The sequence below is a fragment of the Pan troglodytes genome, chromosome 20 (assembly GCF_028858775.2).
Source record: "Pan troglodytes isolate AG18354 chromosome 20, NHGRI_mPanTro3-v2.0_pri, whole genome shotgun sequence".
In the NCBI taxonomy this organism is placed as follows: Eukaryota; Metazoa; Chordata; class Mammalia; order Primates; family Hominidae; genus Pan; species Pan troglodytes.
This window is the reverse complement of record NC_072418.2, coordinates 50,672,661-50,693,433: the sequence shown is the minus strand read 5'-3', so window position 1 is coordinate 50,693,433 and position 20,773 is coordinate 50,672,661. Positions and strand designations below refer to the sequence as shown.

At 55.3% G+C, this 20,773-nt stretch overlaps 2 protein-coding genes and 1 non-coding gene across 5 annotated transcripts in view; all 3 read right to left on the bottom strand.

The window, feature by feature from the left end:
• Positions 1–2,534: 2,534 nt before the first annotated feature.
• Positions 2,535–14,269, bottom strand: NOP53 (NOP53 ribosome biogenesis factor). 3 transcript variants are annotated; one of them, XR_010153911.1, is made up of 13 exons: positions 13,991–14,267; positions 12,599–12,663; positions 9,345–9,453; positions 8,521–8,720; positions 8,038–8,108; positions 7,025–7,120; positions 4,993–5,097; positions 4,733–4,915; positions 4,101–4,276; positions 3,245–3,867; positions 2,989–3,065; positions 2,849–2,905; positions 2,535–2,594 (listed from the first exon to the last, which is right to left on the bottom strand). XR_010153911.1 is itself a non-coding variant. In XM_009435942.3 (13 exons), the coding sequence occupies exons 1-13, from the start codon at positions 14,212–14,214 to the stop codon at positions 2,588–2,590; spliced, it is 1,437 nt and encodes a 478-aa protein (XP_009434217.1). In that variant the 5' UTR covers positions 14,215–14,269; the 3' UTR covers positions 2,535–2,587. The 3 variants fall into 3 exon arrangements, 1 of the variants encoding a protein (XP_009434217.1); XR_010153912.1 differs by having other exon boundaries at positions 3,636–3,867; XM_009435942.3 differs by having other exon boundaries at positions 3,801–3,867; positions 13,991–14,269.
• LOC112206498 (small nucleolar RNA SNORD23) lies at positions 3,661–3,770 on the bottom strand. Its single transcript, XR_002940858.1, has one exon. It is a non-coding gene; the product is annotated as a small nucleolar RNA SNORD23 (small nucleolar RNA).
• Positions 14,270–16,609: 2,340 nt separating the features above from the next.
• Positions 16,610–20,773, bottom strand: part of EHD2 (EH domain containing 2) — a 29,687-nt gene continuing 25,523 nt past the window's right edge. The window contains 1 exon segment of the mRNA NM_001246633.1: positions 16,610–18,880. Coding sequence (NP_001233562.1) covers positions 18,329–18,880 — 552 coding nt within the window. The 3' untranslated portion in view covers positions 16,610–18,328.

The following is a 20,773-nucleotide window of genomic DNA, read 5'->3' as shown; positions in this document are numbered from 1 at the left end:
TGGTCTTGAACTCCTGACCTCAGGTGGTCCACCCGCCTCAGCCTCCCAAAGTGCTGGGATTACAGGCATGAGCCACCATGCCCAGCCTCACTCATTTCTTTTATAAACTGCCTGCTCTATTTTTATAAACATTTTGTCCTAGAGAAGCTTTCCCAAAGGCCATAGTATAAAACGGAGAAAGACCAACAGAAAACGTAACACTGAACCCTTCCTTCCTGACAAAAGACACCACATACAAAGTCAAAAGTCAAAAGCAGCCTAGGGGAAATGTTTGCGACATGTATGACAGACTGTGGGTCCACAATAAATAAAGAGCTACTACAAATAAACAAGAAAATGACAAACAGCACAGGAGAAAAATGGTCAAAAGGTTTGTACCAACACAGAAGAGGAATATGAATGAATGGTCAGCAATCATATAAGGAGATGTTTAAGACAGGTACAGTGGCTCATGCCTGTAGTCCCAGCACTTTGGGAAGCCAAGGTGGGTGGATCGCTTGAGGTCAGGAGTTTGAGGCCAGCCTGGGCAGCATGGCAAATCCCCATCTTCAATAAAAATACTAAAGTAGCCAGGCATGGTGGCATGTGCCTGTAATCCCAGCTACTTGGGGGGACTGAGGTGGGAGGATCACTTGAGCCCAGGAGGTCAAGGCTGCAGTGAGCCAAGAAGCTGGGATTGCACCATTGCACTCCCACCCGGGGAACCCTACCTCAAAAAAAAAAAAAAAATGTTCAACCTCACTGGTAACCAGACACAATCAAATAAAAATAGTGGAATCGCACTGTAGCAAAGCTACACGGCAACAGGCAGGCTCCTCCTATGCTACCAGAGAGTAAAAATCAGCACAGCCCCTTTGGAGACCAATTGGGTTGAACCTATCAAATGACCTGTTACAGATACATGTATCCTTCAGCCAAGATTCACTTCCAGGTACTTAACTACAGACACAAGTAAAAAGGCACGTGGACAAAGACATTGTTTCGGTTTCATTAGGAGGAGCCACACTGGCCTGGTTAAGAAACACAAGGCACACCCTCGTAATGGGATTCCACACAGCCACAAAACAGAAGGAAGCAGTTCTGTACACAGAATTACCTCCAAGATGCACTGACAGCAAGCTGCAGAATCACGCACAGTGTGATCCTAAGACACCAAAAAAAAACAAACAAACAGTTCTATCCTCACAAGTACATGCGTGAAATTTACGTTAGTTTTTTGGGAGGTGGGGGGGTTGAGACAAGGTCCTCTTTGTCATCCAGGAGAGACTGCAGTGGCGCAATCTCAGCTCACTGTAGCCTCCACCTCCCAGGCTCAAGCGATTCTCCTACCTCAGCCTCCCCAGGAGCTGGGACTACAGGTGCACACCACCATGCCTGGCTAATCGATTATGTAATTTAATAGAATCACACAGGGAGCATAATCACTCAAACCACACTACAGTGACTGCTTGACAGGCAGCTCCAGAACAGGGGCGTGGATGTGACTGGAGGGCAAAGGTCAACAGTGACAGACACATTTTGACAATGATTTACAGTGAGAATAAGTTTTTCGTTTCTTGTAAAGATTTTAAAAACATGTTTTCAAAATAGGCACAGAAGGGAGGAAAATTACCTCATTTTATGTGCCTCTGTTTCCTCACCTTTGTTACTTAAGTTTTTGATACAGGTCTCCCTCTGTCACCCAGGCTGCAGTGCAATGGCGTGATCATGGCTCACTGCAGCTTCCACCTCCCAAGCTCAGGTGATCCTCCCACCTCAGCCTCCCCAGTAGCTGCGACCATAGCTGCATCCCACCATAACCGGCTAATTTTTGGTAGAGATAGGGTATGGCTATGTTGCCCAGGCTGGTCTCAAACTCCTGGGCTCAAGTGATCTGCCCGCCTCAGCCTCCCAAAGTGATGGGATTACAGGACTGAACCACTGTGCCCAGCTTGTTTCCTCACCTTTAAAATGGGAATAAGTACAGCCCTCATTGGTTAGACCGCTGGGAGTTCAGTGAGTGAATCCACCTGCTTAAACCCGATAGCAGGTGTTCTATCAGCAGAGGTCAGCTGCCGCCACTCCTTCTATCAGTGTGGCGAGAGCTGCTATGTCACCTGCAGCAGAAGGAACTGGGCTATTCTCCAAGTCGGAATCCAGTGGGGGAACCTCCTCCTCACCTCTGCTTCACCTCCCACCTCCAGACAGGCCATAAGCCCCGCGCCCTCTGCTTCACCTCCCACCTCCGGCCAGGCCATAAGCCCTGTGCCCTCTGCTTCACCTCCCACCTCCGGCCAGGCCATAAGCCCTGCACCCTCTGCCTGCTGTCTTTTTAGGATCTGCCCAGGCTTGGAAGGGCTGCCAGCTTCACAGCTATTGGACAGACCACGATCCAGTCGGCTGACGACCCCTTCAGACACACCCTAGGCCCTCACCAGGCTCTGGCGGTGAGTTCTGGCACCTACATGCTTGTGCGCCACGGGGGGACACGCAGAGTCTGCACCCGGGAGCAGCCGCCCGCAGGAGGCACACAAGCCACACGTGGAGCCCACTGATTAGCTAGAAGGGATTTTTTATTGAAGGGCAAGTCTCCGGCATCTGATGGCAGCTACAACCTGGGGACAGAGGAGAGGAGCTGAGGGTGGGTGAGAGGGTGCCCCATACCCCCTGCCGACCTGACACCCCCTGCCTTTCAGTTTCCCTTTGGGGACCCTCCCAACCCCACTCTGGTTTCAGGGCCTCTTCTGGGCATGGCCAAGGGGGTGTGGCTCAGCCACTAGCCACACTCTGGGAGGGGCCCTGGGACTCGGTGGGCACCACGGGGTGGGAGAAGGGCTCCCTTCCTTGCGCCGAAGCCGGGTGGACTCACTGGATCTCGCGGAACGCCCGCTTCTCCACCAGCTTCACCTTGTACTTGCGTTTGAACCTGGAGCAGGGACAATGGAGCAATCAGTGCCCGGGGCCAATCCCAGATGCCCTCGCCCCACAGCAGCCCCGGCCGCCCCTTACTTGGCTCTCTCTCGAGGCTCGATCATATTCCTCCTCTGGAAGCTCTTGAACCGGTCTCGAAGGATGTTGCCCTCGGGCTGCAGGACAGAGAGGGAGGCCTCAGCAGGGCCTGGCAGAAGCCCAAGGGCCCGGACCTCTCCTCGGGGTCCTGGCAGGGCTCAGCCCCATGCAGTCTCCCCAGGGCAGCCTGTGGGCACCAGGGACTCAGCCTGGCCCTCAGCTGCTGGGGCTCAGTGTTGGGATGACAGCCACCAACCTATGGCCATCTCTAAGCTGGGCTTAGAGGAGTCGCGGGAAGTGGGCTGGTGACGACAGAGGAGTCGCGGGAAGTGGGCTGGTGACGACACAGAAAAGGGGACAGCAAGGGCAAAGGCTGGATCAGAGGGAGAAGGCACAGTCCACTCATGAGCACAGCTGGCTGGAGCCCCACAGCCGGGTCGGCCCAGGTGTGTGGCTGACAGAGGAGCTGGGCTTCCTCAGGGGCACTGGGGAGCCACAGCAGGTTCTGAGCAGGGGAGGGACAGGGTTGGTTCTGAGCTTCAGGAAGGTCCCTCTAGTCCTAATGGTGACCGGGACTGCAACAGGGACCAGCTGGAAGGAAAGGCCTTCTTAGGGTCCCAGACTCAAACCTTAGCCTGGCCCCTCACCCTGGGATCTCATCCCAGCATCCCGTGCCCTCAGTCCCTGGGCATTGGCCCCACTGGCCCAGCCCAGGGGCAGCCATGGTGTCGCCCATAGCCCCTGGGGGGCACGGGGAGCAAGGATGGTGTCATCACTGGGCACGGGGCTCCACGGCAGGACACAATGAGCACCTTCAGGGTCCTGAGCGAGTCTGTCAGCTCCGAGCTCAGCTGCACGTCGATGTCAGGTGCCTGGTACCTGCAGAACAGGGCGGGTGTTCAGAAATACCACCCCCGCGGGGCCCAGGACACCCAGTCCAAAGCCCCCTCCTGGAGAAGAAGGGGCCTCTGAGAATGTGGGGTTTTGTGGGGGAAGAGGTGGTCTCCCGATGGGGGCGGGTGGGCAGTTCCTGAAGAAAGGCAGGAAGGTGTCAGGACCTGGGACCTGGCCCCCTCCCCAGCCTCTCCCAGAACTCCCGGCCTGGTTCTCACTTGAGCCGCCCCAGCCTTCGGGGCTTGTCAGCCTCGGCCTCCCGCCGCGCCTGCCGCTGCCTCCGCCGCCGCGCCAGCTCCGCCAGCCTCAGGGCCACCTGGGCCTTGATCCCGCGCAGCCGGAACAGCTCCTGGTGCCGGAGCCGGGCGGCCCGCAACGCGGCCTGCTGTACCCGCTGTGGAGACGGGGGAGGGTCAGGGCCCAGGCCGGTGTTGGCCACACAGGGAGGCCTTCTCTCTACACAGGGAGCCTTCCCGGCGCAAACCTGCCTGTCCCCGGAGGCCCTTCCTAACCCCGTCACATCAGCGGCCCCTCCAGTGCCTTCCCAGCAGCTGTTTGCTGAAGCCCCTTTTGTCATCCATCTCCCCTGGTCTGCGGTGCAGAAACCTCCCCCCACCCCGCCCCTCAAACAGAAGCGCCAGGGACCCTGTCCCACCCCAGCCCGAGCCCTGTCTGGAAGAGGCTGGGAAATGAGTCTCAGCTGTGAGGATCCCAAACAGCCCAAACCACAGGCCACATGCGGGGCTTGGGGTGTGCAGGCTGCCCGCAGCACCCAGGGCAGCCCATGGTGGGAGGAAGGAAGGAAGGGGGTGAGGCATCAGAGGCAGGCCCCGCTGGCCCAGGCACTCACCAGCCTGTGCGCAGCCTTCTCCCGCCGCCGCTGCTGCTCCGTCTTCTTCTCTGTGGTGGCCAGGCGGGCGGGCGTGGGACAGACCTCGGCATCCCCAGCCTCCGGCCCCTCGCCCTGGCCTGGCTCCCCCTCACCATCCGACTCCTCCAGCAGCCCCTCGCACAGCTCCTGGAATGTGGACTCCTGGGGAGGCGGGGTGCAGTGTCAGGGGTGGGTAGGAGGCCCGGGGAGGGGAGGCAGTGGGCAGGTGCGGGGCTCACCTGGGTGGCGGCCTGCTCCGTGGTGGGCAGGGCCAGCTGCCGCTCCAGCTTCTCCGCCTCCTTCTGCCGCTGCAACTCCACCTCGTGGGCCGCTGAGAGCAGGGTCTGAGGGGCGGGAGTGAGGATGGGTCCCTGAACCCCTCCTGGGACACTGAGACTAGACCCTCTTACCTCCCATCTGTCCCTCATCCAGTGCCCGTGGATCCCGCCCCGGCCCAGGCTTTCCTCCCCACACCCCGTCTACCAGCACACCCACCCTGCACAGAGCCAGAGGGCACCTCAAACCCTCGCCCTCACACCTGCTCTGCACGTCTGTGAAGGCAGTCTGACCTGCACGCTTCACATTTTTTTTTTCTGAGATAGAGTTTGGGCAACTCTTGTTGCCCAGACTGGAGTGCAATGGTGTGATCTCAGCTCACCACAACCCCCGCCTCCTGGGTTCAAGCGATTCTCCTGCCTCAGCCTCCCGAGTAGCTACTATTACAGGCATGTGCCACCATACCCGGCTAATTCTGTAATTTTAGTAGAGATGGGGTTTCTCCATGTTGGTCAGGCTGGTCTTGAACTCCTGACCTCAGGTGGTCCACCCACCTCGGCCTCCCAAAGTGCTGGGATTACAGGTGTGAGCCACCACGCCCGGCCCACAGTTTCATTTATGTGAATAGGTCAGGGTGGGCTGGTCCCTGAGACAGGAAGCCTGGCATCTGCCCAAGACCACACGAGACAGGGAATTGCGGGGGTGATGGCTGACATGGGTGAGGTTTCCTTTACGGACAGTAAAAATGTTCTAAAATTGACTGCGGGGATGGTTACACAATGGTCACTAAAAGCCACTGAATCACATACTCTAACTAGGTTGACCGTATGGTTAAGTGAATTTTATCTCTATGAAGTAGTTCTGTACAAATCTAAAAGCGAATGTCTGATCTCCACGCCCCCTCCCACATCTGGTCCAGGAACAGATGGCAGTGAGCGGCACCCTCACGCTTTCAACCATGAGCACACTGTTGCTTTTTTCCGCAGACACATTTCTCTACCAGATGAGGAAGCTGCCTCTGTTCCCGGCTAGCTATCTCCTTCTTATGAATGCTGAAAACGATTCGGACAAGCGTCCTGCATCTACCGCAAACATCTCAGCATCTCTCCAGTCACGTGACCCCATGAGAAGGGGTGTTCCTCGAGGGAGGGTTGTGCTTGTTTTTTGAGTCTCGCTCTGTTACACAGGCTGCAGTGCCGTGGTGCGATCATAGCTCACTGCAGCCTGGACCTCCTGGGCTCAAGCAATCCTCCCACCTCAGCCTCCCAAGCAGTTGGGACCACAGATGCGCGCTGCCATGCCCTGCTAATTTTCTGTATTTAGTAGAGACAGGGTTTCACCATGTTGGTCAGGCTGGTCTCCAACTCCTGACCTCCAATGATCTGCCCGCCTCAGCCTCCCAAAGTGCTGGGATTACAGGTGTGAGGCACCGCACCCGGCCAAGGGAGGGGTTTTTGTCCCCTTTGTCCACAGCATCTGTGCCCAACAGATGCCCGCTAAATGCACAGTGGCTCCAGCTAGACTTTCCCATTGCTGAGCTAGCCTCGCCCATATATAACTGTCACTTGGCTGCCCGTGTGCCACCGTGTCACCACAGCCTTTTTCATCTCTGTCCCACAGGCTTCCTGGAAGGCACCACAGTCTCTCTCAACTCTGTGCCTTTGCAGTGCTGTTCCCACCACCTGGAAAACCCACTCCCCTCCTCCCATTGCAAACCCCTCCCTCAGCCTCTGCCTCGGCTCAGGCGACCCTTCCTCCCAGGAGCCCTTCCTGACCCCCCAGGCTGGGCCAGGTGCCCCGTCTGGGCTCCCAGCCCCAACCACTCTGTCCATCACTGTCTGGGAACAGGTCTCTTGCACTGAACCGTGAGCCCCGTTGAGGACAGGCCCAGGCCTGTCTGGGTCATTGGAGTTCCCAGCACAGGGAGGAAGCTAGTGAAGGCCTGACCAAGAGGCAGAGCCCACTGAGGAGGGAGGCCTGGACGGGGCAGTGTACCTGGTGGTCTTCAAAGGATGGATTGTAGGAAGCTCCGGCAGGCGCCACCTCCACAGCGGGTGCCTGGGACGGCTTGGTGTGCAGGCGTGCTGGCCGCTGTGGAGAAAAGGCCGAGGCAGGGTAAGGCCGTGCGTTGGGGCTGCGGGTGACCCAGGACACAGCCATGGGGCAGACGCTCCAGGCCTTGCCAGTGGTTGGGTGTGGGAAGAGCTCAAGGGGCATTCAGGTGACTCCAGAGCAAGACTCCATCTCAGAAAAAGGATAGTAGCCTATCCTCTGCTACCCACGAGGCTGAGCCCTGGAGATTGTAAGCACCTGGGCTCTAACACTTGGGGTCCAGCAGCTCAAGAAGAAGGAGGCTGCAAATCCAAACTCAAACCCGTGACACTTCTGCCACTTGCCAGCACGGGCTCCACCTTCTCATGCGCTACCTCTTTACATTCTCCCCACCGGCCCATGATCTAAGTACAACTTCATCTGTATTTTATTTTATTTTTTTTGAGACAGAGTTTCGCTCTTGTCGCCCAGGCTGGAGTGCAGTGGCATGATCTCGGCTCACTGCCGCCTCCACCTCCCTGGTTCAAGCGATTCTCCTGCCTCAGCCTCCCTAATAGCTGGGACTACAGGCACGTGCCACCAAGCCCAGCTAATTTTTTTTGTATTTTTAGTAGAGATAGGGTTTCACCACGTTGGTCAGGCTGGTCTCAAACTCCCGACCTCAGGTGATCCACCTGTCTCAGCCTCCCAAAGCGCTGGGATTACAGGCGTGAGCCACCATGCCCGGCCCTCATCTGCATTTTAGAGGAAGATACAGGTTGCAGAAAGGTGAGACCACCTTCCCAGGATCAGTCAGCACTGGAGCTGGGACAGGAATCCCAGCCACCTGGCTCCAGCACAGAGTTCTCGGCCACTGGGATGGAAGGGCTCTGAGACTGAGACTCTACTGCAGGAACACAGAGCAGCTCCCAGCCCTCCTCACCCTCCACCCAGGATGCCCTTCCCACACATCTCACCTTCACTCCTTTCTTCTTGGTCTGCTCCAGGAAAAACTCATCCTGGCCAACCAACGGCCTGTCCAGGGGGTCTGTGGATACAGCGAGGGGAGCTGCTGGGACAGTCCCAGCATGGAAGAGGCACCAAAGGCTTCCCCCCAATCCCTCCACATTTCAAAAAGGTGACCCTGAAGCTCAGGCAAGGGAAGGACTGATTCTAGACCCCAAGGGCCTTGATCACCAGGACAAAACTGTGTCTGGACGGGTTCAGAAAGTGGAAGAGACCAAAGCTGAAGGCTTCCTTTCCTGAAGCCTCACAACTCAGGAAAGGAAAAGCACGAGTGGGAAACGGCCGCCCCTTCAGGACGCGCGACTCTGCTGGGAGGTCACCAAAGCACCCACAAAGCACTCCCTTTCACACTGTACTCTTGTGCAGTGCACAACACACACAAACTGGACATGGCAGTCCTGTCCCCGTTCATAGGTGACAGCAGGATCACTCACTGTCTGAGGCCCAGAGGTCGTAGAAGGGCCGCTCTACGGTGTCCTGGGGCCCGGGCTTGGCCCTTGCTGCGGAAGGGTTGAGGAGCCGGGCCTGGGCCCTGCGCACCTCCCGGGGCAGCTCGCCCTGCTTGGCCAGCTTCTCCCATAGCTGCTCCTTCCGCCTGAGCTTCTTGGCATTGGGGACCTGGTGGGCGAGGACGCTGGTCGGGGAGAGGGGGCACAAGTGCAGCAGGTGAGGTGGCAGCCTGAACGGCAACCGGGCCTCCTCCCCGTCGGGCTTCCTCCACCATTAAGGCAGCTTCAGCACCCCCTCTCCAAAAGGTGGCACTCCGCCCCCTCTTCAGAGAACTCCTCTCCCCACGTCTGTCTCCAGCCTAGGCCTCCCCTCTGAGCCCCAGACTCAACGAAGCAACAGCCCCGTCCTGGACATACCCCAGGCACCTCACACCACCACGTCAAAACCAACCTCAACATCACCCGAAATCCCACTCCTCCTCCACATCCCCATCTCAGGGGAAGGCCAGCTGTCCACCCTCTCACCCGCTCATGCCCCAAGACCCACCGGATGTGCCTCCTGAACACGCCTCCCACTCAGCCCCTCCTCTCCAACCCCAAAGCCCCCAGCTGGGTCCAGGCCCCTCCTCACCTGCCTCGGCCCAGCACCAGGGCACCCAGACTCCCTCCCTCCAATCTGCACTCCGAAGCCCAAACCTGAGCCTGCCCTACCCTTCAAATGACCCTCACCTACCACCCCCCAGCCCCGGAAACCCTTTAGGACCAGAGTCTGGCGGGAAAGAAGGGCCCAGGGATGCTGGGACACTCACTCTTTGGGGGCAGGGACTTTGGATGTGTTCTCGAGGATGAGGTCAACCCGAAGGGGCTTCTTGAGAAGCAGTGACTTCTTCTGGACCTTGGTTCTCTTCTTTGTCAGCCCTAAGAGTGGGAAAGAGAACAAGTCAAGGCCTCAGCCCTACCCACTGCCAAAGACCACCCACCCTATTCACCTCCATGGGAGCCATCAGACCTGAATCCCAAGTCACCCCAGGAGACTTGGGGGTCCCCAGGCTCCTACCTGGAGGTAGAGGCCCCTAAGGATGGGGCCCAAGGTGCCCAAGCTCTGACCCTCCACAACCAAGTGCTGGGCCAGCAGGAGGCAGGCCCCATGCTGGGGACACGAAGAGTCACGCCCACAGCCACATAGGAGGGTCTTCCAGACAAACAGGGAACCTCTTCCCTGCATGGTGGCTCACGCCTGTAATCCCAGCACTCTGGGAGGCTGAGGTGGGAGGATCACTTGAGCCCAGGAGTTTGAGGCCAGCCTGAGCAACATAGTGAGATCTCGTCTCAGGGGGAAAAAAAAAAAAAAAAAAAGGGAAGAAAGCAAGTCATCAGTTGACACTGAAGCCCAGGGAGGGCCACGGAAGTGGACTTGGGACCCAGGACGGCCACTTCTCAGCATAACTTCTAGTTCTCTGGTTTTTACTGTCTTTTTCCTCCCACAAAGATACCTGTGGTTTTTACTTCAAAAGCCTAACAGTTAAAAGCAGTAACTCTACAGCAAAACACTCTAGAATGGAATAACGCCCTTGCATGGACTGTGGGACCTCACACAAGAGGCTTAGCTCCTCCGTGCCCCCAAAATGAGGATGTGGATACCTCCCTCACTAGGCTGTTGTGAAGATGTCATCATTTAAGGCCTACAAAGCACAGGGGCTGACCTGGTTGACTGCTTACAACCACTATGATCTTTGTCCGTGTTTCCTTACGAAAGTGGAACCCATAAACTGCCTCTTTCCTGCCCCACAAAGAGGCTTCCCACTCGCCAAAGCACGCCGATAACTACTTTCCCATCTGTTCATTACAGGCAGGTCACTGACTTACCCTTTACACTCACACACCAGATCAACTCACTTCGGTCAAGGCTGACTTCTCTAATAACCCCCCACTTTCTTTCTTTTTTTTTGAGACAGAGTCTTGTTGCCCAGGCTGGAGCGGAGTGCAATGATGCGATCTTGGCTCACTGCAACCTCTGCCTCCCAGGTTCAAGCAACAATCCTGCCTCAGCCTCCTGAGTAGCTGGAATTACAGGCATGCGCCACCACGCTCGGCTAATTTTGTACTCTTAGTAAAGACGGGGTTTCTCCATGTTGGTCAGGCTGGTCTCAAACTCCCGACCTCAGGTGATCCACCCGCGTCAGCCTCCCAAAGTGCTGGGATTACAAGCGTGAGCCACCATGCCCAGCTTGAGACAGAGTCTTGCTCTGTCGCCCAGGCTGGAGTGCAGTGGTATGATCTTGGCTCACTGCAACCTCTGCCTCCCGTGTTCAAGCGCTTCTCAGTAGCTGGGATTACATGCGTGTCCGGCTAGTTTTTGTATTTTTAGTAGAGACGGGGTTTCACCATGCTGCCCAGGCTGGTCTCCAACCCCTGACCTCAAGTGATCCGCCCCACCTCGGCCTCCCAAAGCGCTGGGCTTACAGGTGTAGGCCACTGCACCCAGACTCTAATAACCACTTTTTACCTGCCTATTCGAAGTCTCCTGTACCTCAGGGCAGCTCCTTCCACTCTATCTGGTCACTGAACCAGGTCCGCTCATTTTCATTAAAACACACCCTTTGACTGATCTCACACAAGCTCACTCTCTTGCTCATTAAAGCAGACCCCCTCGCTTGCTTCCAGGCTGTTCATTAGAGCAGATCATCTGTTCTTAGTTTGTTTTTCTACATATTGAAGTAAACACTATTACTCACCAGAGCAATCCCTCCCTCACGCCTCATCTTGTTTCAGCAGATCCCCACCCTACATTCTAGCAACTTAAGGCAAGCAAGTTAAGACGTGTGTTACCCGCTCACTAAAGCAAGTCCTCTTACTCCTATTAAAGCTCATCTTGGCCGGGCGCAGCGGCTCACGCCTATAACCCCAGCACTTTGGGAGGCCAAGGCAGGTGGATCACCTGAGGTCAGGAGTTTGAGACCAGCCTGGCTGACATGATGAAGACCCATCTCTACTAAAAATACAGAAATTAGCCAGGCTTGACCAGGCGTGGTGGCTCATGCCTGTAATCCCAGCACTTTGGGAGGCCGAGGCGGGCGGATCACCTGAGGTCAGGAGTTCGAGACCAGCCTGACCAACATAGAGAAACCCCATCTCTACTAAAAATACAAAATTAGCTGGGCATGGTGGCGCATGCCTGTAACCCCAGCTACTCAGGAGGCTGAGGCAGGAGAATCGCTTGAACCTGGGAGGTGGAGGTTGCGGTGAGCTGAGATCACGCCATTGCACTCCAGCCTGGGCTCGAAACTCCATCTCAAAAAAAAAAAAAAAAAAAAAGAGAGAGAGAAAAGAAAAGAAATTAGCCAGGCTTGATGGTGCAGCCTGCAGTCCCAGCTACTTGGGAGGCTGAGGCAGGAGAATCGCTTGAACTGAGATCACACCACTGTACTCCAGCCTGGATGACAGAGCAACACTGTCTCAAAAAAATAATAGTAATCCCAGGCTGGAGTTCAGCGGCGCGATCTCGGCTCACTGCAACCTCCACCTCCCAGGTTCAAGTGATTCTCCTACCTCAGCCTCCCAGGTAGCTGGGATTACAGGTGCCCGCCACCACAACTGGCTAATTTTTGTATTTTTAGCAGAGACGGGGTTTCACCATATTGGCCAGGCTGGTCTCGAACTCCTGACCTCAAGTGATCTGCCTGCCTGAGCCTCCCAAAGTGCTGGGAATACAGGCGTGACTCACCGCAACTGGCAGGACTGAGTTAAGCAGGTCCTTGACTTGCTTTTCTGCAAGCTAAAAAGAGATCCTTTAATGTGTTTCTAACTTATTCATCAAGGCAGACTCCCAGCAGCTTATCTGTGCATGGAGATCACTGACATCTCAAAAGAAAAACCTGCCTTCTCTAAGTTCGTCTCCAGCTTGCTTTCTGCCCATTTGAGGTCCCCTTGTTTATATTAAGGTTGACCTGTTTCCGCAGATATTTGCCTTCCAAGCCACATCATTAACACAGATCTCAGAGGCTACCGTAAACTGACTAACAACGAATAACGGCCATTCCACACCACAAAAGCCTCTCCTCACCTTTTTCCTTGGAGCCAGTGTCCACGAAGAAGAGTTTTTCATTTGGGGCCTCTGACAACAAGCCACTGGGGGACAGAAATGCAGAACATCAGCCAGAGATGTTGGAGAGGAAAGAGATTTAACCTGGCAGGTCCAGCCTTCATCTTCCGCTTAGTCAAGTCCCGCCACCGGACTCTTCCAGGCTAAGGCTTCGCCCAGCAGTTTACAGAACTTAGTATTTAGGAAGGACTGCCAGGCGCAGTGGCTCACCTGAGGTCAGGAGTTCAAAAGCAGCCTGGCCAACATGGTGAAACCCTGTCTCTACTAAAAATACAAAAATTAGGCCAGGTGTGGTGGCTCACACCTGTAATCTTAGCACTTTAGGGGGCCGGGGCGGGTGGATCACCTAAGGTCAGGAGTTCAAGACCAGCCTGGCCTGTAACATGGCAAAACCCTGTCTCTACTAAAAATACAAAAATTAGCCGGACGTGGTGGTGCATGCCTGTAATCCCAGCTACTTGGGAGGCTGAAGCAGGAGAATCACTTGAACCCAGGAGGCAGAGGTTGCAGTGAGCCGAGATCGTGCCATTGCACTCCAGCCTGGACTACAGAGAAAGACTCCGTCTCAAAAAAAAAAAAAAAAAAAAGAAAAAAGAAAAGAAAAGAAAAGAAAAATAGCCAGGCATGGTGGCGCCCGCCTGTAATCCCAGCTACTCAAGAGGCTGAGGCAGGAGAATCGCTTGAGCCTGGGAGGCGGAGGTTGCGGTGAGCTGAGATCGCGCCTACTCCAGCCTGGGCGATAAAGCGAGACTCCCTACGAAAAACATATATATATATACACATATATACGTATATACACATATATACGTATATACACATATATACGTATATACACATATATACGTATATACACATATATACGTATATACACATATATACGTATATACACATATATACGTATATACACATATATACGTATATACACATATATACGTATATACACATATATACGTATATACATACATACATATATATACATATATACATATATATACATATATACATATATATACACACACACACATATTTAGGAAACAGCAAGTTAAGGTGGATGCATGGAACGTATTTATGCTAAAAATTATTCATTGTTTACCTAAAACCCAAATTTAATTGAGCGTCCTGTATATTTATCTGCTAAATCTGGTAACTCTATCAAGCTCTCCAGCTTCCCATGCTGAGTCCCCTGCCCATGCTCTCCATTTCCTCGGCGGTCCCCGGGACAGGAGCCCCCAACCCCCAACCCCCAACCCCCGGCCCCCGACCCCCGACCCCCGACGAGTCCACGCAAGCACGCCTGGCCTTGCACCTGGGCGCAGGAACCGTCCCATCTCCCGGAAGTCCCACCCAACGTACCCGCTCGTGCGCTCCTGTAGCCGCACGTCTTCCAGGAACTGGTCAACCTCCAGCCCCAGCGGCTCCTGAGCAAGCCGCCGCCAGCCCCGCTTCTTATTTCTTGGGCCTCGCCGCCGCCGCCTCAGCGCTGGGTCCACCGAAGTGGGCCGCAGCCCCAGGAAACCAGAATCGGCATCGCTTTTCGAGCTGCGCTTCCCACCAACACCACTGCCTCCTGCCGCCATCTTGTCAAAGGAAGAACTCAGCCGCTGGCGTCCCAAAAAGCCGCTTTGCAGCGTGCGCGCGCAGATTTCCCACCCTCTTCCGTGACGTACTTCCTGTGGCAGCCATATTTATAAAGTGACTGGAGTTGCCAGGAGGCTGCCATCTTGGTAAAGGATAAATGGCTCCTCCTTCCTCCATTCTTTACAGCGGGATCTGAAGATTCCTAACGGCGGCGGGTGGTAGGAAAGAGACGGGAAGGTTGCAGGTTCTTAGCTTTCGCCCTTAAGCGAACACCTTTCCCGGCCGCCTGGGGTCTTTGCTCAAACTGATTTTTTTCTTTAATAGATAAGGTCTCACTTTGTTGCCCCCAGGCTGGAGTGCGGTGGAAGGGTAATGGCTCACTGCAGCCTCCAACTCCTAAGCTCAGGGATTCTCTTACCTCAGCCTCCCGAGTAGCTGCGACCACAGAAGGGTGCATCCACACCTGGCTAATTTTTTATTTTTATTTTTTGTAGAAATGGAGCCTCCCCATGTTGCCCAGGCTGGTCTCAAACATCTGGTTTCAAGTGATCCTCCTTCCTAGGCCTCCCAAAGCGCTGGGATTACAGGCTCACACCACCACTCCCGGTCCAAACTGATGTGCGTTTTTTTTTTTAAGAGACAAAGGTCTCACTATGTTGTCCAGGCTGGTCTTGAACCCCTGGGCTCAAGTGATTCTCCCTCCTCAGCCTCCGAAAATGCTAGGATTACAGATGTGAGCCACCATGCTCGGCCTGATTATTTTTTAATCTCGTTTTCTTAGAAAGTCAGAACCGTCAGTGGCAGATTCTGCACAACACACATTCCAATCTCAGAAGTTTTGTCCTCTCAAATGTTCCAATCCTAGGATCTTAGAAATCAAGTAACTTTCGGAATATCAAAGTTGGAAGCACAGAACATTAGAGGAATGTTAGAAACATACACTTTTAGGACCCTAGAAGTGCAGACTCAGAATCATTCATCTTGAGCGGGCTACTTCACTGTGCCTCAGTTTCCTCATCTGTAAAATAAAGATGATAACAGTACATCTGCCTCATAAGTCATGCAGAAGATTAAACATATGTAAAGCGCTTAAGGCTGCGTCTGGCATCTGAGTGTTAGCTATTGTTACTGCTTTGCCCTCTGAGGCTTCATCTTAGAATCAACTCATCTTTGCTATTTACAAATAAGGAAGGAAGCTCAGAGGCTCTTGGGCCCTGGCAGCCATTCAAAGGGATCCATGGCAGGGCGTGGTGATTCACGCCTCTAATCCCAGCACTTTGGGAGGCCGATGCAGGAGGATCGCTTGAGCCCAGGAATTCAAGACCAGCCTGGGCAACATAGTGAGATCCTGTGTCTGCCAAAAATTTAAAAATTAGCCAGGCGTGATGGTGTGCGCCTGTAGTCCCAGGTACTCGGGAGGCTGAGGTGGGAGGATCGCTTGAGCCCAGGAGTTGGAGGGTGCAGTGAGCCGTGATTGCACCATTGCACTCCAGCCTGGGTGACAGAGCAAGACCCTGTCTCAAAAACAAAACAATCAAATCAAAGGAATCCAGGCCTCATAAAAGCCACTCTGGACTCATAAAGGAAAAAGGCACAGAGAGGGCAGGCGACACACGCATGGTCACACATTGAAATTCAACTGGATCCTTGCGCAGAGCGTTGGAAAGGTGACAGGCCCTAAAGGTGACAGGCCCTGGATCGCAGCCCCGAGACCTGAGCGCCGGATCACCTGGGCAGGGATTTTGGCGACCACAGCCTATCTGTTTTCTGAGCGTCCGCCAGGGGGCGCCGCGAGCCGCGAAACTGGGCCCGCGTGGGCGGGATAAGTGCGCGGCCCCCGTGTCCCGGGACGCCGTGGGTGTGGCCTGGATGTGAGTGCGCGGGACTCGGCGCGCACGGTGCGCTCCCCAGCTCTGGCCAAGAGTCCCCGGTGCGTGAGCGCGCGCACACTCCTGGCAGCCCGTGTGGGCAAGGTCACCACTTCCCCAACCAGAAACCACTGTGTTCCTGGTGTTACGCGTCGGGAGTTATGTACCCAGGTTGTGCAAGGGCACGTTGCCGGGCAGGGCGGGAGCTGGGAGAGCACTTCGTGCCCGAATACACACACACACCCCGCGCGCGCCCCAGGGCTTGGTTCCCAGGCCCCCGCCGCGGGAGGTGGGAGGGAGGGATGTCCCGGGGGGAGGGCCCCAGAGTCACTTTTCCTCGGAAAATATGCCGTTCTGGCCCCCAGCCCAGGCCTGAGTCACCAGGCCTCGCTGCATTGAGTCACGGACTCCACCCCGCCCCTGAGAGCACGGAAGGGGGCCTCCCCCCACCCCAAATCCTGCCCAGGTCCCTCCTTCCCTGGGGGAGGGCGGGCGATCCCTGTCCCAAGCCAGCCTGACTGCCACATGGGAAGAAGCCTTGGCTTTATTCGCTCTGTGGGGACACTGTTCCGTTCAGAGGCCCCTCCCAGCCATGGGGTGGGGGACAGTGGTGGGCCTGGGAATCCCAGCGAGCATCCTGGAGGGTGCGTCGTCTCCATGTATTTTGCTCTTCCCCATCTTTTCCATGGGGTCCCCTGCCAGGGTCAAGCACTAATATGTGGTGAAGGCAGCAAACAGCGTCGGCGTCCCTTTAGGGGTGGGGAGAGGGCTGTAGCACCAAGAACCCCCCTCCCCCGCCCACGACATCCCTGAAAAGGAGACTAAAATAAAGCCCCGGGGCCTTTCTACGTAGGGGCTCCACTTAAATATGGAATGATGGTGGGCAGAGAGGCGGTGGCCCAGCAATCCTTAAGTCCAGATTACCAGCTGTGGAGAGGCTTCCAGGGGGCCAGGAGCAGGCTGGGCAGTTCCAGCCACAGACACGTGGGTGGAGGACGGAAATACCTCCAAGGGGTACAGTCTCGGAGGAGCAGGATGGAAGGGGCTTTTCTGCCTGCTACGGGATCCTTTTTAAAGAAATGGGTGTGAAGCCGGGCACGGTGGCTCATGCCTGTAATCCCAGCACTTTGGGAGGCCGAGGCGGGCAGATCACCTGAGATGAGGAGTTCGAGACCAGCCTGGCCAACATGGTGAAACCCCGTCTCTACTCAAATACAAAAATTAGCTGGGCGTGGTGGCGCGTGCCTGCAGTCCCAGCTACTCAGGAGGCTGAGGCACGAGAATCACTTCAACCCAGGAGGTGGAGGTTGCAGTGAGTTGAGATCTCACCACTGCACTCCAGCCTGGGCGACAGAGCAAGATTCTATCAAAAAAGAAAGAAAGAAAGGACAGGACATGACAGGAAAGGGAAGGGGTGTGGACAGAACTGGGGGCAAAAACCAAAAAAAAGGAAGGAAAGAAGGAAAGAAAGAAATGGGTATGGGCAGAATTGGGGGCAAAAACAAAAAAGAAGGAAGGAAGGAAAGAAAAGAAGGAAGGAAGGAAGGAAGGAAATAAATGGGTGTGGGCAGAATTGGGGGCTTTCCCCGAGCAAGGGAAGGGGCTGCGGAGGGGCCCATCTGAGGAAGCAGTAGGTGTGTCTCCCCTCCGAGCGCCCCATGGTCCCGAGACCTGAGGATGTGATGGAGCCGGTTGAGGGTGTTGCCTGGCTGGGCAGGAGGAAGCGGAGCAGAAGGGGGTCTGTTTATCTGCTAGTCATTTCAACCACAGGGCTGCTCACCCAGGGGAGGGGCTGGGGTCCTGCCAGGAATTAGTGTGTGTTTGCGTGACTGTGTAGGTGCCCTCTCCTGGGAATGTCACCTTCCATGAGGGCAGATGTATTTGTCTATTTTGTTCTCTATGGTAATGCCCAGTGCCTAGAACAGGGCTGGGCACATAGTAGGTGCTCAATAAATATTTGAATGAGTGACAGATGGATGGATGCCTGCGTGTGCCAGTGTCTGTGTGATGTGCCTAAGTGAACGTGAGGCTGGAGGTGTGAAGGGCGGACAGAGAAGCCTTGTCCCACCCGTGGTCCCCTCTAAATGCTTCCACCGGGGTGTCTGGCGGTAGTGAGGAGGGAGACCCCCGGTCCTTACAGCTGGGCAGGGAGGGCAGGCAGGGCGTGTGTGAGCCGGGGCAGGGGTGTGCGTGCAGCCGACTGGAGCTGGGGAGCCACAGCAGGGCCATGGGAGGGGGGCCCGGCTCACTCGGCGGAGCCCTTGTGGCGTCGCTTGGAGGGTGGCACCAGGCGACGGGGCAGGTTGGCGGGCAGCCCGTGGCCTTCCAGCTTGGCCTCAATGAGGTGGCTGGCCAGCGCGAACTCCTCATCATCCAGCATGCCGTCGCGGTCCACGTCGCTGAGCTTCCAGATGCGCCCCAGCACTGAGTTGGGGAGCTTGGTCCCCACCATCCAGGTCTTGGCCTTGGAGCCGCTCAGCTTGCCGTCGGCAGGCGCCAGGTTGTAGAAGATCTCGTCGTATTTGGACTTGTCCTTGGTCACCACCCACTCGGCCTCGTCGTCCGAGCCCTCCTCGCCGTCCTCCATGGCCTCGTCAGGTCCCCGCTCCACAAACGGGCCCATGTGGGTGCCCTCAAAAGCGCCCCCCTGCACGCCCACCTCGGTGCTCTCCAGCTCCTCCTGCCGCAGCAGGGGCATGAGCTTGGCGATGTCGTGCGTCAGCATCTCGTCCAGTGCCTCCAGCAGCTTCGGCTTCAGCGAGTGAAACTTGGTGAAGTCGTGCGCCATCAGCAGCTCCTGTGGTGGGGGACAGGGGCACCCAGAATTCAAGCGGCGCCATCCCTGAGGCCCTCAGGCTGCAAGGTGGTATCAGGACACTGGAGAAGCTCAGGGGGCAGCTGTTGTGGGTTTTTTTATTGTTGTTTGTTTTGAGACAGAGTCTTGCTCTTGTTGCCCAGGCTGGAGTGCAAATGGCACGATCTCGGCTCACTGCAACGTCCGCCTTCCAGTTTCAAGCGATTCTCCTGCCTCAGCCTCCCAAGTAGCTGGGATTACAGGCATGCACCACCGTGCCCAGCTAATTTTTGTAATTTTAATAGAGACGGCGTTTCACCATGTTGGCCAGGCTGGTCTCGAACTCCTGACCTCATGATTCGCCCGCCTCAGCCTCCCAATGCTGGGATTACAGGCATGAGCCACCGCACCCGGCCATTTTTGTTTTGTTTTGTTTTGTTTTTTTTGACAGGGTCTCGCTCTGTCACTTAGGCTAGAGTGCAGTGGTGCCAACATAGCTCACTGCAGCTTCCAACTCCCAGCCTCAAACGATCCTCTGGCCTCAGTCTCCCAAGTAGCTGGGACCACAGGCACACACCACCCACCCAGCTAAATTTTTGTTTGTGATCCTCCCTCCTCAGCCCCCGCAATTCGCCGGGACTATAGGCGCGCGCCACTACGCCCAACTAGTTTTAAAAATTTTTTGTAGAGACCAAGTCTTGCTATGTTGCCCAGGCTGGTCTCGAACTCCTGGGCTCAAGCCATCCTCCCACCACAACCTCCTAAAGTGCTGGGATTGCAGGTGTGAGCCACTGCACCCAGCCAGAGTGGCAGCTCTTTACTGACACATGCAGAAGTATTTGAACATCTGAACAACCTGTTCTGCTCGGGCACCCACCAATGAGAAGATACTTGGGCAACAAGGTCCCAGAGGCTTTCTCCTGTGCCCCAGAATTACTGGAGGGTGGGGAGGCTGAGGCCCCTCTGATGAGTGAGAGCAGCGGCCCTTTGCCAGCTAGCACAGAAGGATTTCAATATTTTCGCATCAAGTATAGCTTTCTCAGAGCATCCACACCAGCCTAGAACCCTAACTGCCCTCTACCCAACTCCAGCTGCCCAGCCAGCACGTACAACATTGAAAGTTAAAAAAAAAAAAAAAAAAAAACTCAGCAGGCTTGGGTGGCTCACACTTGTAATCCCAGCACTTTGGGAGGCTGAGGTGGGAGAATCACTTGAGCCCAGGAGTGCGAGACCAGCCTGGACAACATGGCAAAACCCTATTTCTTTTCTTTTCTTTCTTTCTTTTTTTTGACAAGTTTCGCTCTGTCACCCAGGCTGGAGTGCAATGGCGTGATCTCAGCTCACTGCAACCTCCGTCTCATGGGTTCAAGCGATTCTCCTGGCTCAGACTCCCAAGTAGCTGGGATTACAGGCACCTACCACCATGCCCAGCTGATTTTCATATTTTTAGTAGAGATGGGGTTTCGCCATGTTGGCCAGGCTGGTCTCGAACTCCTGAACTCAGGCAATCTGCCCACCTCGGCCTCCCAAAGTGCTGGGATTACAAGCGTGAGCCACTGCACCTGGCCTCAAAACCCTATTTCTAAAAAAAAAAAAAAAATTAAAAATTAGCCAGGTGTGGTGGTGCACACCTGCAGTCCCAACTACTTTGGGAGGCTGAGACAGAATCTCTTGAACCCCAGGAGACGGAGGTTGCAGTGAGCGAAGATAGCACCACACTGTACTCCAGCCTGGGTGACAGAGCAAGACCCTGTCTCAAAACAAAAAAGTGTGCAGGGGGGAGAGAAAAAAGAAAGTTAAGAAAGCTCAATTCCTGTCACAGTGCTACCACACCACACAGAAAGGACTGAGTGGCTGGCTGCCAAATTCGGAGGTGAGATTTGAGATGATCAGATA

What these genes read in the sequence shown, in the direction of transcription:
- NOP53 (XM_009435942.3), bottom strand. Translation starts at nt 14,214, where the DNA reads ATGGCGGCAGGAGGCAGTGGTGTTGGTGGGAAGCGCAGCTCGAAAAGC. An exon ending in CCAAGAAGAAAGGAGTGAAG is followed by an intron (nt 7,121 to 8,037) that starts GTGAGATGTGTG and finishes TTTTCTCCACAG; the next exon opens with CGGCCAGCACGCCTGCACAC. An exon ending in CGGAGCAGGCCGCCACCCAG is followed by an intron (nt 4,916 to 4,992) that starts GTGAGCCCCGCA and finishes CCGCCTCCCCAG; the next exon opens with GAGTCCACATTCCAGGAGCT.